The sequence below is a fragment of the Mirounga angustirostris genome, unplaced genomic scaffold (genome assembly GCF_029215605.1).
Source record: "Mirounga angustirostris isolate CCGP_5_RB_7025 unplaced genomic scaffold, mMirAng1.0.hap1 SCAF_6, whole genome shotgun sequence".
Taxonomy (NCBI): Eukaryota; Metazoa; Chordata; class Mammalia; order Carnivora; family Phocidae; genus Mirounga; species Mirounga angustirostris.
In genome coordinates, this window is record NW_026991714.1 from 38066308 (window position 1) to 38082659 (window position 16352).

Consider the following 16352-nt stretch of genomic DNA (forward strand, 5'->3'; position numbering starts at 1 on the left):
TCAGAAGGTACACACTGTGCCCCCTTGTTGGTTTTGGAAAATTTGTAATGTGAGATTAAAAAAAAAATTAATTTTGTGCCTTCCTGTGACAGCCCCTGCCTAAACTGTCCATCACTCCCTGCTAGGGGCAGGTGACTGTGTCCAGCCTTCCTCAGGGAACGAAGTTCTAAGGACAAGCCCTCCGATACCTCGGGGTCACTTCTTGGGTGGCTTTGTTTCTCCTCTGCTTCCCACAGTCGCAGACCTTCGCAGTGCCACCCTCCCTGGGGAAACTCGGTCTTAAGTCCCATGGACAAACGCTCCAGCGCCGCGGGGCTCCCAGGACAAGACAGCGATCGGATTTCGCGTGGCCGCCCAGCTCCCCCAGCTCCTCTCCCCTCCTGCCCGGGAAGCCCCGGAGCCAATCAGAGCGCCGCGGAGCTCCCGGTTGTAGAGTCCCTAGCCCGGGACCCGCCCCTCTTTGTTGCGGTGGCCAATGGACGCGTTCGGAACATCGGCGGCTGCCCGGTGACTCGGTTATATGTCACAGAATAACATTCGAGAATGGGACATGGAATGAGGCGACGGCCGCAGCAGCCCCAGCAGCCCCAGGCCCAGCAGCCGCAGCCGCCGCAGCAGCCCCCGCCGCCCCCGCCGCCCGGAGAAGCTCCGCGGCCATGAGGCCCGCCGGCCCGAGGTAGGGTCCCGGAGCTGCGGCGCGCCCGCCTCGCGCCCCGCCCGCAGCCAGTCCCCAGGGTGCCTGGCGCTGGGACTCGGGGAGAGGGGCGGATGGGGCCACTTGCACCGGCGCCTGGGGGCTGCAGCCGACCCTCGCCCACCGGCTCCGGGAGGGCCTCCGGGCGGCAAGGGGGCCGCCTTTGCAAGCCGAGGCTGCTGCTGCGCCCTCGCGGCAGCCCGGGCGCTCACGTGCCGGCACGTTCCGGCACATCTGGCACCAAGGAATGCGTGGAGCCTTGTGGGGACCTCCTGCTCCTTCACGCAGCACGAGCTGTCTTTCTTCTCCCTACCCGTCCACTCCGCACCCGCCACGCTCCTTGGATCCCCCTCCCGGTGTCTAGGGGTGTGTGAAGCTTTGGGGCAAAATTCGAGTCGCCTTCCTCGGGAATTGCATGGCTGCAAGCTCGTGTGCAATTGCTGGAGGGGGTCTGTCGGCGCGCGGGGTGGGGGGAGCGGGGAGTGACGCGGGGCCACTCCGAGGCCCCACCGCCGTTGGACACAGTGGCCCCCGCCTCGGTTCCTCTGGTGTACACTTACCCGTGGTGTGTGCTGTGTCTCCACTGATTCAGGCTCGGCCGGTAAGCGGAGCTCCAGCCGCCGCTCCCGGTTCGCGCGTCCTGCGGCAGCCAGAGGCATGGAGAAGGCTGTCCCCGCGGGGCGCTGATCCCCGCGCCACGCCCGCGCGCACACGCCCCCCGCCGCCGGCGCCTCCGCAGCGCGCCCCCCGCACCCCCGCCCCGCCCCGGCCCCACCATGACCGGCTCCGCGGCCGACACTCACCGCTGCCCCCACCCCAAAGGCGCCAAAGGCACCCGGTCCCGGAGCAGCCACGCGCGGCCCGTGAGCCTCGCCACCAGCGGGGGCTCGGAGGAAGAGGACAAAGACGGCGGGGTGCTGTTTCACGTTAACAAGAGCGGCTTCCCCATCGACAGCCACACCTGGGAGCGCATGTGGATGCACGTGGCCAAGGTGCACCCCAAGGGGGGAGAAATGGTGGGCGCCATCAGGAACGCCACCTTCTTGGCAAAGGTCAGAGGCTTCGATGGACGGGGTGGGGTGGGCAATGATGGGAGCACTTCAGTCTGCATAACAAGTAGTGGCCATGTCCATTTTCCTGGTCCAGCTCTAAACTCCCTTATGCTCCCCATTCTTCCGGCCAGTCCCCACCCCCTTTGCTTAATAGAGATGTTTGTCTTGGAAGCCCTAGAAATGGGGGAGGGAGAGGTAGAGGGCTTCCTGTCCTGGGACTGTGTGGTCTGGTCATGCCAAGAGTTCTTTGAATCTCCAGCCAAACTGTTTGCTCACCCCCATGTACATCCTCCTCCACCAAAAGCTGTAGCCACCAGGTAACACCAGCCGTGCCAAGAATGCACAGGCCCCCCTAGGGATCCCACCCTACTTTTCCTCTTTGGAGACTCTGAGTCCTCCCCTGTCTCTCCCTTGCAAATGATTTATCAGGCTGTGAATGATTTTTGCAATCAACCAGTCAGACTTCTCAGCGTGAATCATTTCTAGACTTTTTGCCAATTTTTTTTTCATGACAGTGACTTTCACCTCTGAAACTTGCAAAGCAGTGAACTGTCTCTTTTCCCAGCTTATCTGCACTCCAAGAAAAAAAAGAAGAGTTTTGACTATTGCTTGAAAGGGACTTTCCAATGCACATGATGCATTAGTCTCACTGGATAGAGAAAGAGGTTCAGGAGTGAAACTTTTTCTACCTTGGAGAGAAGCCAGTGAGCAGACTGAGTTTGGTGGCTGAGGATATAGTTAGTAAGATGGAGGGAGGGAGATGTGCAGTGATCACTCTATGAGACCTCAAAATGCAAGCTGCAGAGAAATGCTGCAGAGCCTGGGGGTTATGGCATGGCAGATGGTTTCCGTTGGCCCCTGGGGACACTGATGTGGCTGAGAACATTCCTGGACTGGTCTAGAAATGCCAGACCTGAGACTTGAAAGGCCCTCTGGCTGAATCCCCAACCTGGAGCATCTGGTGACCTGAGCATCTGAGCCCTGCAGGTCAGAGAGCTGTGTGTGCCCTTGGGGGGAGTGACAGAGCCCGGACGTTTCCTGCTGCAGTCAGTCAGTGCTTTCTTACAGCAGGTCAAGGAGATCTTCATTATGCCCAACGAGGATCTTTCCTGCTTCAGTGTCAGCTGTAATTACCTTGCTGGGTTTTCCTTGAGCATGAGAACAACACTGGTCTTGGCCAGTAGTTCTGACTTCAGATTTTGTCCTTACTTGAGTGAGCCTTGTTTACTTAAGGAAGACCTGGGAGCCCTTTAAGCATGGAAGAGAGGTGGCCACAGGGGACAGAGGCCTGTTCCTGCTGTCCCATGCTGCCATTCTAATTCAGCCTCCTGACCACTGACCCTGCTTCTAACTGTGGCTTCATCTTCCTCCTGGCCTTGTGTGTGGGGACCCCTTTCCTCCATGGAAATCAGGGAATGTTTGTTTTGGTGGAGACTGGTCTCCCACCTCTCGGCAGAATCCCTTCTTCTTTCCAGAGCCCTCATGGGGATGGGGGGCTCATCACCTCACAGGGCAGCTGGCCCCAGGGCCTGGCCAGATTTGGGTTTTGGTGATTGGGAAACTCTTTTCTTCGGTGGCACAGAAATTCTTTCTTCATCTTCAGCGTGACGTCCCCGCAGATTCTTGTGTTGCTCTTTGAATCACAACAGCACACATCTACCTCCTTCGCTACTCACAGCTCCCTAGAATGTTACGACACAGTGCTCTTGGAGTAAGGATGGGACTTGGAGTAAAAATCAAGGGACTAAATTCTAGCCCTGGTTGTGCTACGTCTGGCTTTGTGGCCTCATTCACTCACTTAAAATCTCTGGCCTTAGTTTTCTCATCTGTAAAATGGGAGTAGCCCAGATTTCATATAAATTTCTTTCCAGCTCTTCAGGGCCTTGATGATATGACCCGTACGTCTCCAGGTCTCCAGTGAGACAACAGAGTTGACTTAGAACAAGTCCTCAGAGCCGTGAGCTTCCGTCATTCTGCATCTTCCTTTAGTTCTTTGTCCTCACGCAGCTCCCTTCACTGGGTCTTAGTGTCACAGTTCCCAGATCAAAGCACTCTCTTCACCCTCTTTCTAGGACACTTGCTAGTTTGTCACCAGTCAGCCCTCTAAAATAAGCACATATGAAACACAATATTCTCAATGTTGTCTGAGCGGTTTAGAACACAGATCACTCTGGGGCGCCTGGGTGGCTCAGTTGGTTAAGCGACTGCCTTCGGCTCAGGTCATGATCCTGGAGTCCTGGGATCGAGTCCCACATCGGGATCCCTGCTCAGCAGGGAGTCTGCTTCTCCCTCTGACCCTCCTCCCTCTCATGCTCTCTGTCTCTCATTGTCTCTCTCACAAATAAATAAAATCTTAAAAAAAAAAAAGAACACAGATCACTCTTCCCTGAGACCCGTACCTGATGCTTCCACTATTGTGGCTGAATGCTGCGTTCTTTAAAAAAAAAAAAAAAGTTCCCTTTTTTTATATAGCAGCCACACTGTCTTTTCTTTTCACAGTAACCTGAAGTCATATGAGAACTGCCAAGCCAGGAAAACCCCAGGCTAAATATGGACCTTGGCTTTTTGAACCTAAATAAAAAACTTAACATTTCTCTCTCTTACATTGCATCATAATAGCTGGTTCTCTCCCCCACCCCAACTCCATCTCAGCATCCCCTTCTCCCAAGTCCTGACATTCCCCAGCCCCTGACCCCTACCTAGGTCCTGAGATGGGAAAGAGCTTCAAAATAGCTCCTGGTTCTGGGGGCCGCTCCTCTCTGGTCCAAGGGCTGTTCTTGCACTCAGCTTGGCAGACTTTTTCCTTTGGGTCCGTGTCCTTTTCTCCTTTACCAGTGTCTTGCTGAGGACTTTGTACAGAAGAGGGGTGTTGGGTGGTGGTAGAGGGTTGGAGAGTTTCAGAGAGACTAACCTTTTTTGGCAATTGAATATAGACTAAGAAGCAAAAGAGGACAGGGGAAGGTACCAAAGGTTTAAGAGGAGGACTGAATGATACTTCTTTGCAGGACATTTTGTGAGCAGCCATGGGAAGTTCTGCCCACAGGTCCAGGTGCCCCTACCGGGGCGTGAGGGGGGATGAGGGGTTCGGGGGTCTGGGGGCTGACCTCCTCTGCAAGCCACCTTTTATTTTATTTAATTTTTTTAAAGATTTTATTTATTTATTGGAGAGCGAGCGAGAGAGAAACAGCATGAGAGAGGAGAGGGTCAGAGGGAGAAGCAGGCTCCCCGCTGAGCAGGGAGCCTGACATGGGGCTCGATCCCAGGACCTTGGGATCATGACCTGAGCCAAAGGCAGTCGCTTAACCAACTGAGCCACCCAGGCGCCCGCAAGCCACCTTTTAAATATGTGACTGCAGGCCTCACCCCTGGTGGTTACTGGGTCCAAGCTAGCAGCTGACTAGCTGAAGTCCGGGGCTTTTCAGGGAAAGTACCAAAAAGCAGCAGTCATTGGAGGATGATAGAGGAAGAGAAGGGAAAAGCAGAGAGAGTGGCTGGCCCAGAAAAACCCAGCAGCGTGTGCTAGGAAACAGCTCCTCCGCTTCTCTACTGGCTGAGCTGGACTCTCCAAGGGGTGACCAGAATGGATTCAGCAGGAAACAGCAATAGTTTCTTAAAGACCCCGTGTTTCTGTGCCTCATTCTCATGTTGTTTCTAAATTGGGAAAGAATTCACTTTTAGAGGACTCAGCTTTGACTGAGCGGAGAAGTGTGAGACTGTGGTGGGGAGAGTTTGCAGTCAGGGCCCACTCCTGCCCCCTGCTAGCTCATGCAGGCAGCTCCCTCCTGCCTGTGTCCTCGATTCAGAACCATGGTCTGTCCTTCCTGCTTGGCCCAAGGTTGAGACCCCCAGAGCTCCACACTAGGCCGCCTTCAACAGGTTCCTGGCTGCCCCTGATGCAGAGGCCTGGGGTCCATCCTGGGCTCATGAGTGATATTCTATGCTGCTTCTCCAAGTTGCCAGAGAAGATTCTTCTGCCTGGGGTGTCTGCACAGGCACCCGTGTTTTCCAGAGCAGGGACGGCAAAAAGCTTTGCTTTCTCTTTGTTCTTTCTTGTTAAAGATTCCTGGTGCCGAGTGTTCTGGCTTGCCTCCGGGCTTCCTTTTCTGCCTTTCCCCGTCTCTTGCTATGGGGATGCCACTTACACACCTATGTCCATTCACATCATTTCTCCCTGCATTCTTTGGACAGGTAATTGTGTTTGCCGAGAATGGGATGAGAGAGAGCCTGACCACAGAAGCCTTCCCTGTGGCTGGTTGCATTATTCGTGAACAGCTATCTTCCCTTCTGGCCCACTCCTACCTCCTGCCCCCACCTCTCAGGGTCCCCAACCCCAGACCACAGGCACAGTGCCTGTGTAGAGAGGCTGGTTTTGATCTCTTCCCTCTGGATTCCGCCTTCATCAGCTGGGTTGTGACTTGAGGGGCTGGTTGCAGGAGGCAGGAGGCAGGAACCTTGAGGGGAACGGCCATGGAAAATCTAGGCTGGGGTTTCAGGTGAAACAGGGCAGGAAAATAACATGAGGAGGGACTCTTAGGACCCGTCAGGGAGGAAAAAAAAAAAAAAAGAATGTGCCGTGGCATTTTATAAAAAGGTTATACCAATTTATGTTCCCATCGTGCCTTATAGGAGCATCCCCGTCAGCATTAGGTGTCCACATTTCAGAATATCTCTACTAATTGGAGGTGAAAATGGCATTTTGCAGTGGTTTTACTTTGCATTTCTTTTTTTTTTTTTTAAGATTTATTTATTTATTTATTTGTCAGAGAGAGAGAGAGAGAGCACACACAAGCATGGGGAACTGTAGGCAGAGGGAGAGGGAGAAGCAGACTCCCCGCTGATCAGGGAGCCCGATGCGGGGCTCAATCCCAGGACTCTGAGATCATGACCTGAGCTGAAGGCAGACGCTTAACAACTGAGCCACCCAGGTGCCCCTTTGCTTTGCATTTCTTAAATTATTAGTGAGCTTGAAAATTTTTTTCAAATATGTATTCATTTCTTTTGTGAATTGTCTTTTCATGACTGTTTTAAAAATTGTGGTAAAATATACATAACATATAATTTACCATTTTAACCCCCTGTAAGTGTATAGTTCTGTGCATTAAGTAATTCACACTGTTGTGTTCCATCTCCAGAAGTTTTCCTTCTTCCCTAGCTGAAACTTTGTACCCATTAAACGCTAACGCCTCTTCCTCCCTCCCCTCAGTTCCTGACAACCACCCTTCTGCTTTCTGTCTGTATGAATTTGATTACTGTGGGTGCCTCATAAAGTTGGCCCCCCTTCTCCACTGTTTCACTTCCTATGCTTTCTGTCACCCATGGTTACCTGCCGTCTGGAAGCAGATGATCCTCTTTCTTTCTTTCTTTTTTTTTTTTTTTTTAAGATTTTCTTTATTTATTTGACAGAGAGACACAGCCGAGAGAGGGAACATAAGCAGGGGGAGTGGGAAAGGGAGAAGCAGGCCTCCCACGGAGCAGGGAGCCCGATGTGGGGCTCGATCCCAGGACCCTGAGATGATTATGACCTGAGCCAAAGGCAGACGCTTAACGACTGAGCCACCCAGGCACCCCAGATGATCCTCTTTCTGACCTGTGGTCAGAGAGTCAATAGTAGCCTAAGGCCAGGTCATGATGCCTACGCCATTCCCCTCGTTTCATCTCATTGTGTAGGCATTTTATCACCTCCTATTTCAAGAAGGGTGAGTACACTACAATAAGAGATTTTGAGAAAGATCGTAATCACATAATTTTTATTACAGTACACTGTTATACTTGTTCTATTTTATTGATTATTTTAATCTCACTGTGCCTAATTTATGAATGAAACGTTGTCAGAGGTATATGTACGCATGGGGAAAAAAACATAGTATAGATAGAGTTTGGCACTATCTGCAGATTTAGGCATCTGTGGGGGGCGACGTCTCAGAATGTATGCCCCGTGGATAAAGGGGGACGACTGTGTAAGAGGTATCATATATTTGTCCTTTTATGTTTTGCTTATTTCACTTAGCATGTCCTCAAGGTTCATCCATGTCGTAGCTTGTGTCAAAATGTCATTTTTAAAGGCTGAATAATATTCCATTGTATGTATATACCACATTTTAAAAAATAAGCTGCACCCAATGCGGGGCTCAAACTCATGACCCCTGAGATCAAGAGTCACATACTCTACTGACTGAGCCAGCCAGGTGCCCCTGTACCACATTTTAAAGTTTATCCATTCACCTGTCAATGGACATTTGGGTTTCTTCTACCTTTTGGGCCATTTTTTTTCCATTAAAGCCCAAAGAGTTTACTTTTTTTTTTTTTTTAAGTAATCTGTACACTCCATGTGAGGCTCGAACTCATGACCCCGAGATCAAGAGTCACATGCTGTACTGACTGAGCCAGCCAGGTGCCCCTGAAGAGTTTTCTTATAACTTTGTATGAACTGTTCATGAATTAAGGATATTAGCTCATGGTCAAGATGTGTCCCCAGGGGGAAGTGGACATGTTCTCTTCCATTGGGGTGAGAAGGCATCTTTGTGATGTTCCACGTTGAGTGTGTGCAGAGACTCAGGCCCTGCTGATTCTGTCTTCCAGTTCCAGAAAAGTGAAGACCATTCAGGCTTCCCCAGTCTAGATCCCGAAAACACATTGTTGATGAATGATAACATAGCCAACCCTTCCAGAGTGCTGAGCGCCAGTCCCAAGTTGCCTGCTTTGTACATTAGGTCCTACAATCCTTACAGCTAGCCCAGAAGGTTTGAAGTGGGTGATACTCTCCTGTTTTATCAGGAAAGAAACAGGCTTAAAGAGGTCATGGAGCTGGACAGGGTCCACAGTGAGTAGGTGACAGAGCGGGGACTTGGATCTTGTGTCGGTCTCATACTTACCGGCCAAGGAGCCCACCTGGTTTATATAGTCCACCGTCCTGTGGGCATGTTGGAGGCCTGAGATGCTGGTTGGGAGCCGGCCCCCAGCCCGAGCCCCAGCCAGCTTTCCCAGACAGCAGGGTGCGTTGTAGCCTGATGACATCAGCCCCTCAGCTGTCTCAGCTCCTCTCCCCACTGCAGCCTTGATCCCCAGCTGGGGCTTGGGGATGTGGCCACAGCTCCGGCACTCTCAGCCGGGCCTGAGGTAACCAGGCAGCTGTTTTTAAAAGCCCTTGGGCGCCATCGGGCTGCTATTCTGAGGACCAGCTGCTGCCTGACTCCCACCCCACCATCTGGCTCTTGTGGGCTCTGTTGGGCTTGGTGGCGGGCCCCCGTAGCCACCTCTGAACCAAGTCCGTGTGGCTATGGCAGGGCTCTGGCCAAGGGACACCCCTCTGAGGATCCCTTAGGTGGCCGGTGATTCTTTGGGGCATTTCCCCATGCTTTTACCATCTTTTGTATTAAATAGATACAAATAGCACTTTTCCGTGTAGAAATACACGTGTGCCTTAATGCTGTCTAATTAAGACAGCATTCCTTCCTTCCTTCCTCTGTCTCTGTGTTCCCTTGCCCCTGACCTAGAGCTTGGAATGTAGCAGGTGCTAAAGAAATGTTTGTCTACATCTCCCCTTCTCTCCTCACTTCTCTGTGCAATCTCTGGCACCTTCTTCCACAGAATTCCAGGTACGGGTAGATCAGTGGATGTTACTGCAAAAAGCAAGGACAAGATGGACACTTCTAGTGTTTGTAAGGGCAGAAATACGAGGATACATTTCATAATACATAATACATACATTTCATCGGTGTGTGTGTACGTGCACCTGCGTGTGTGGGAGGGTCACGTGAGCGAATGGTCACGTTGGAACGTTTTGCTCCCCAAAATTCCTCTCCAAGACAGAACCGTGATTTGAGTGGATATGTTGTAAACCACATGTAGTTTGCAGAACAGCTGTGCATGCATGTACACACACCCCCTCACATTCACACACACACACACACACACACACACTCTCGGCACCTTGGCCATGAAGCAGGACGTGTGACTGGTCTCCGTTCTGCCAGAGGGGCAGTTGCTGTGAAGTAGGAAGTTGCAAAGCCAAGAGAAAAGAGAAGCACTGAGAGGAAACGAATGTCAAGTAGCATTTTTTCTTTTTTTTTTTTATTCTTATGTTAATTCCCATACATTACATCATTAGTTTTAGATGAAGTGTTCCATGATTCATTGTTTGTGCATAACACCCAGTGCTCCATGCAGAATGTGCCCTCCTCAATACCCACCACCAGGCTAACCCATCCTCCCACCCTCAAGTAGCATTTTAAGTAACCGCAGCTAAAGGTGTAGAAGGTGTGGAAGGCGTGGAAGTATGGAAGGGGCCCCGCCACAGGCCCAGGGGCAGCGCGCCCTCCAGCCTCAGCGTGGGCCGAGCCTGGAGAGCAGGGAGGGGGCCAGGGCATGTCCTTGGGCGGTGTCTGTCCCTGGTGCCCAGCGAGGCTGCTCAGCACCGTCCCCAAGTCTCTCCACCAGCGGCTTCACCTTCCATCAGCTGAGCACTAAATCCCCAGGGCTTCCCTTTCCCTGTGTTCTCGAGGATTGAGGATGAACTAATCCGTCCTGCGGCCCCTTCTGCTCCTCCCTAAGTGGCTTAAGCCTGGAGGAGCCTCCCCTTTCCACAGGCTCACAGGGGCCGAGTGTCTCTGTCACCAATAGCCCCGCCCCGCCGGAGGCCAAGCTTATGAGACTGAGAAGCATATAGGGGGAAGAAAGCACACACCGTCCCTTTCTACCCAGGAAGAGAAGGGCTGGATTAGAAGCCCCTGCTCATTCTTGCTCTTGGCCTTACTGGCAGGGGTGCTCAGAGCTGCCTGGTGTCTCAGAGCTGGTGTCTTAGCTCTAAATTCCTGAGAAGAGGCACTTATCTCCCGCTTTCCAGTCCTCGCCTGATGTTGCTCCTTTCTTTTCCCAGCAGTGGTTAGAACTTCGTGCACTCACTCGTAGACACTCAGTGGGTGTTGACCAAGGGGCAGGCGAGGAAAAGAAGAAGCGCCTGGGCAGCTGGGGGTGTTCATGAGTCAGAGGGGCTGCCCTTATCTGGGAAGAGACATGGCAAGAGGGGAATCTTTGCTAATCCGCTTGGGCCAAACTAGGCCTCGAGGGAAGGGCCTCGATGGGAGTGGTGTTGAGGAGAGATGGCAGGTGCAGCACCATGTTGCATTTCTTTAGGGCACCATTCGTCTTGTATTCAGTGGTGTCCTGGAGTATAATGGGTCATACCAGCCATGCAGCAAAAGGTGTAGTCATGCGGTAAAAATGTGAGGGTTAGTGGGGCACCCCTGCGAACATCCTGGGCCAGGCTGCGTGGGGGATGCTATAGGACATGGTCCTTGGCTTCAAGGAGACGACGCTGAGGCTCCCATGGGGAGGCAGGCTGCGTTCACATTCACAACCCACAGAGGGCCATAGCGAGCCATGGTGCCCCAGGGCAGAGGGTATGGAGGGAACACAGACAAGCAGAACTTTGGCAAGGGACCACGTAGTCTGGGGAGACCTTGTGCAGGTGGCCGTCTGCTGTCAGGAGCAGCTCTCTGGTGCTTTCAGCCCTTTGGCTGCCCTCAGACATTGGGCCCCGGAGCATCTCCTTGATAAAGCGTTCTCTCTCTACTTCTTTGCAGCCTTCAGTACCCCAGGTTCCGAACTACAGGCTGTCGATGACGATCCCAGACTGGCTCCAGGCAATCCAGAACTACATGAAGACACTACAGTATCCTTCCAACCAGGGTCTGGGCGGACCCCGCGGGGACGGGTGTGGTGATCTCGAGCCTGGTGGCAGGTCTGTCCCCAGCTGGTCAGTAAATGCTCTAAGGTTGGTGAGGCCGGGCATAGAGGGATGCCCCAATGTGAGTCTGGAAGCATGATAATAAGGGGATCTTTGTTTCCCTCCTCTCTTCCTCTACTATCTGTCTTTCTCCCTCTTCCCTCCTGGGCTTCTTTCTGCTCTTTTTCTTTCCTTTCTCACTTTTTGCCTTCATCCTGACCACTTACAATCTATAGGAGGCCCACCTGGCACTGCCTTTGGCTCCCCAGGTGCCCCAGACCGGCAGCCTTGCTCCCTTCCACAGGAAGAAATGGGGCCCTGGGATGGGGGTCCTCTTCCCTCATGTGAGCTTGGAGAAGCGTGGAGGAACCCTGTGGGTCCAGGCTGAATTCAGACCAGCCGGACTCTGGTCCTTCTCTCTGCCAGTGTCCATGGCTTGTTTGTAGCCAGGATTAGATCTGTTCTGTGGGCCTGCACCAGCAGCACTGTAAGAACAAAGGAGCACCGGAGGCTGGTACATTGGCCACTGCTGGTATTTTTTTCAGGGACAGGAATCAGATGGGAGCTGGGCTGTCAGAGGTGTCTGTGGGAGGGACAGACTGTTTGCCCCCGCCCGTGAACATCTCAGAGCTAAGACAGCATCAGAGCCCTACCGAGGCAGCTGTTGGCCCCCTAGCCCCCAGCACATTGTCCAAGAGGTCAATTCTCTGCTGACCTCCGTCCTTTGTCCCGAAAGACATAGAACTCAGCAGAAAGGATTTCATGGGACGCTGCACACATGTTCCCACGTGCCCCAGAAGAGGCCCTTCCTCTCTGTGCCATATGCAAGCATCTTTCCTCTGGATTTGTGTGTCTCTCTGAAGGGGGGGGCATACCAGAGGAGAGTAACACCAGTTGCTACTGATTTGGGTAGGCAGATTACTTCATTAGCCTCGCAGTTCCCACTTCACAGGTGATATAACTCCCCTGCATGGCATCTTCCCAGTGGAATCCTGAAAGAAATAGTAGAGGGGGAGGTGGCACCAGCCTCCGGGGGTGAAGCGAACAGCCCTAACCCTGAGCAGGCTATCTGCTGTTGGTGCTGATCCCCAAACTGGGACCCCTGGGGAGCATAGCATAAACTTCTGCCAGGATAGCCTGGGACCCCAAGAGCCCAAGGGTGTGACTGACTGCTCACAGAATATTCTAGAAGGTGACAGAAATTAGAACTGCTCCCCACTTCCATCTAGCACATGATCTTCCCAAGGATCATGCAGCCAGAGATGAAAGGGAATGAGCCTGGCTGGGGATGCCCTGATAGGGGCAAATGTACATCATATGCTCATTCTTCCATAAACCCTACAGCATGTTCTCAGCCAAATTTTCAGTTTGCCTGAAGGATCTGCTTTTTCATTTTCTTCTCTGACCCATAACGATGGTCACTGACCTAGATCACTGACTGCAGAGAGGGCCAGAAAGGGGAAAGTGCCGCGGGCTGCTGGGATCGTGCCCCCGGTCACTTGGCTGTTGGAGCCAATGCGCAAAGAAGGCAGAGTGTGACCTCTGTTTTCTCTGCTGCCCAGACTTTTACAGGCACACGTCGGAGACATTGCAGTTTCGGTTCCAGACCACTGCAAGAGAGCAAATATGGCAATAAAGCCAGTCCAGTGAATTCTTTGGTTTCCCAGTGCACGTAAAATTTCTGCTGACACTACCTGATAACATACCTGGAATAACACATCGAAAGCGCTCAATGACGTATCTAAAACAGCAATCTACGTACCTTAATTTAAAAGCCTTTGTTGTCAAGAAATGCTAACCATCCTCTGAGCTTTCAGTAAGTCGTAATCGCTGATCACAGGCCACCATAGCACATTATAATAATAATGAAAAAGTTTGAAATGTGAGCATTACCAAAATCTGACACAGAGACACCGAGTGAGCACATGTTGGCAAAATGGTGTGGACAGACTTGCTGGATGCTGGGTTGCCACAAATCTTCGGTTTGTTTGTTTGTTTTTTAAGATTATATTTATTTATTTGACAGAGAGAGACACAGGGAGAGAGGGAACACAAGCAGGGAGGAGGGGGAGAGGGAGAAGCAGACTCCCCGCCGAACAAGGAGCCCGATGCGGGGCTCCATCCCAGGACCCCGGGATCATGACCTGAGCGGAAGGCAGACGCTTAACGACTGAGCTACCCAGGTGCCCCCAAATCTTCAGTTTGTAAAAAACAAAACAAACAAAACAAGAAACCGTAATATCTGCAAAGGGCAGTAAAGCGAAGGGCAGTAAAAGGAAGTATGTATTTAGGTCTTTGGAACTTCCTACGGCTTTGTCCTGGACACAGTAACGCATGCTTGGCTACCAGGCTAGTCCTAACTATAGACGTGCTTGTTTGGGGACATGAAAAGACAAATCCTGCCTTCCCTTCTGACAGCTTCAGAGTGTCAGCCATCAGGAGTGCTAATCTTGCATGGACTTCTGGAAAGACAGGTGTCCCCTGAGCTCTGCCTCGTGGGGAGAGGCCTTCTGAGGGTCAGCTCGGGCTCAGGAAGTATCTCATTCTGAAGGCAATGTTTACAGGAGGCTTTCCCCCCAACTCACTTTCTGGGGCTCATAACGGTAAGGAACTGAGAATGGAAGGCCAGGCAATTTTTTGTTACTTTATTATGGGTTGGTCTCACTTTACACACTAGGTGTATAGACTGGATCTGTGAACAGGGAGAAAGGCACACAGGTGGAATTTTTGTCCACTGAATTCTACTTTAAATTTACCAGGAGTCTCACTGTTCGAATGAGATCTTTGGTCAAATAAAAATATCGCTTCACAGTGAGGATACGTAGCACCTCGTTTTTCTCTTTTCCCTCTAAGGTTTTCTATATTGCATTTTTCAAAAGCTGGGCAAGAGCCTATATACTGTGATGGGCTCTTCTTATGGCTCATGCTGATAATTTCCAGCTTGGTGAGCTTGTTAAAATCATCTTCTGGCTCTCACCCTGGAACCTCCAACACAACAGTCCAAGGCAGTGTGACTCTGAATGACATCGAGGGTTAGGACCATGGCCTGAAATCCGAATCTCCAGGGGGGGAGCCCAGAGTCTCCTTATAATGAGCTCCCCACCCCCCACCCTCCAGTAGTTGTTATGCGTGCCTGTTGGGGGGAGGGGGCTGGGGGTCCTAACCCTCCTTGGGAGGGTGTGCAGCGCCCCCTTCTGCCACTGCTTGTACCACTCTGGGGTCACACATCTCCCCTCATACCCCCTGCCAGGGTTACAAGTTCTCGATTCATGAGCACCTTCCCAACATATGCTTTTATCTATAGGATTTTGTTTGAGGCAGGAAAGAGAAATGTGTAAAGCAACTTTTCTTTAGGCTCTGAAAAAATCAAGATCTAGTCTCGGAGAGCATCACATCAGGGAATCTTTGATCTCCTTCAGAATGACCTGGTGCTGGCTTGCCAGTCCCTGACACTTTCTGGGCAACCAGCTAAATCCCAAGTTGTGGGTAATAGTGTCATCCTCTCAGACTTAGTAACCATGGTCTAGTATCAGTCCAGTGAAACGAAGGTGATGTCTCCACAGTAAACTTTGCTGCAGAGACTGCACTGTTGAGAAACCCTTCTGCCATGCTCCCACCCTTCTATCCATCATCCTTCCCTCCATCCATCCATCTGTCCATCCAGCCACCCACCTGCCTACCCACCCATCCATCCATCTACCCTTCTATTTCATCTACCCTTCCATTCCATCCACTCCTTCCATCCATTTATCCATCCATCCATCCATCCACCTCTACTATCTATCCATCCATCCACCCTTCCAAGCCATCACCCTCCCATTCTATTCATCCTTTCCATCCATCATCCATCCATCCATCTATACATCCATCCACCCACTTTTGCATTCCATCAATTCCTTCCATCCATCTGTCTATCCATCCATCCATCCACCTACCTTTCCATTCCATCAATTCCATTCATCCTTCCTTCCTTTCACTCATCCATCCACCCTTCCACTAATCCACCCATTTATCCATCCATCTGTCCACCCATCTATTCATTTATTCCTCATTCATTTAATAATAGTTGCTAACTGGAGTATGTTGAATTTGTGCCAGGCTTTGTGGGTGATATAAAGGTAATAAATAAATGGTCCTAACTCCCAAAGAGTTTGTAGTCTAATAAGTGAATTAAGACATGTTTTCAACTAAACAGAATACAGAGCAGATTGAAAATAGCTATTATAAAGGTCCAAGGTGTTTTGAAGCTTAAGTTAGAAATTGGATTTTCAGGGCAGAACAGTGAGGAGTAAGAGGCTCTTGGCTACCTTCTGGCTACTGGGCACTTTCCAGAAAGTCCCTCACTCTTCATTCCTCATCCCTTTAAGAAATCAATGCATAGCTTCCTCTGCTGGATCACTGGGACCTTTGGAGTTTTCTGTCACTTTCCCTTTACATACTTCACACAGATACAATCATACAGGGACCCAGTTCTTTGAAATTAGGAAAATGAGACCGCTGAGTGGGTAAGTGGTGCATGATCTGTGGGCCAGGGGACCTCTCTCCTACTCGAAAGCTGTCAACTCCCTCTCCCACCCTTTATCCCTATATCCCCTGCTCCAACATCCTGGTCTGTAAGGGGTGGGGGTGGGGGTGCCCCAGGGCCAGGTTGGCGGTGGGGCTAGGGGCTGGGCCACTCTGACAGCTAAGCTCTGTGGGGAAGACTAACTCTTACAGGGTTGCAGGAGGCCTGTGAAGTTGGCTTCTGTTTTTGTTCTTGTTTTTTGAGTAGGCTCCACCCCCAGCATCACACAGTTTCAGGCTTCTTTTTGGCAATGCAATTTCAGGGTGTATCTTCTTTTTTTTTAAGCAGGCTCCACGCCCAGCGCGGAGCCCAATGCAG

General features: G+C 51.4%; 1 protein-coding gene across 3 annotated transcripts in view; it reads left to right on the top strand.

Annotated features, from left to right (window-relative positions):
* Positions 1-476: 476 nt before the first annotated feature.
* Positions 477-16352, top strand: part of VASH2 (vasohibin 2) — a 39983-nt gene continuing 24107 nt past the window's right edge. Inside the window, exons 1-4 of one of the 3 annotated variants that reach the window (XM_045877199.3) lie at positions 481-676; positions 1287-1746; positions 11328-11416; positions 15919-15975. In XM_045877199.3, coding sequence (XP_045733155.1) covers positions 1471-1746; positions 11328-11416; positions 15919-15975 — 422 coding nt within the window. In that variant the 5' untranslated portion in view covers positions 481-676; positions 1287-1470. Of the gene's footprint in view, positions 677-1286; positions 1747-11327; positions 11519-15918; positions 15976-16352 lie in introns of all 3 variants that reach the window. The other 2 variants (XM_064594172.1, XM_045877200.3) reach the window with 2 other exon arrangements.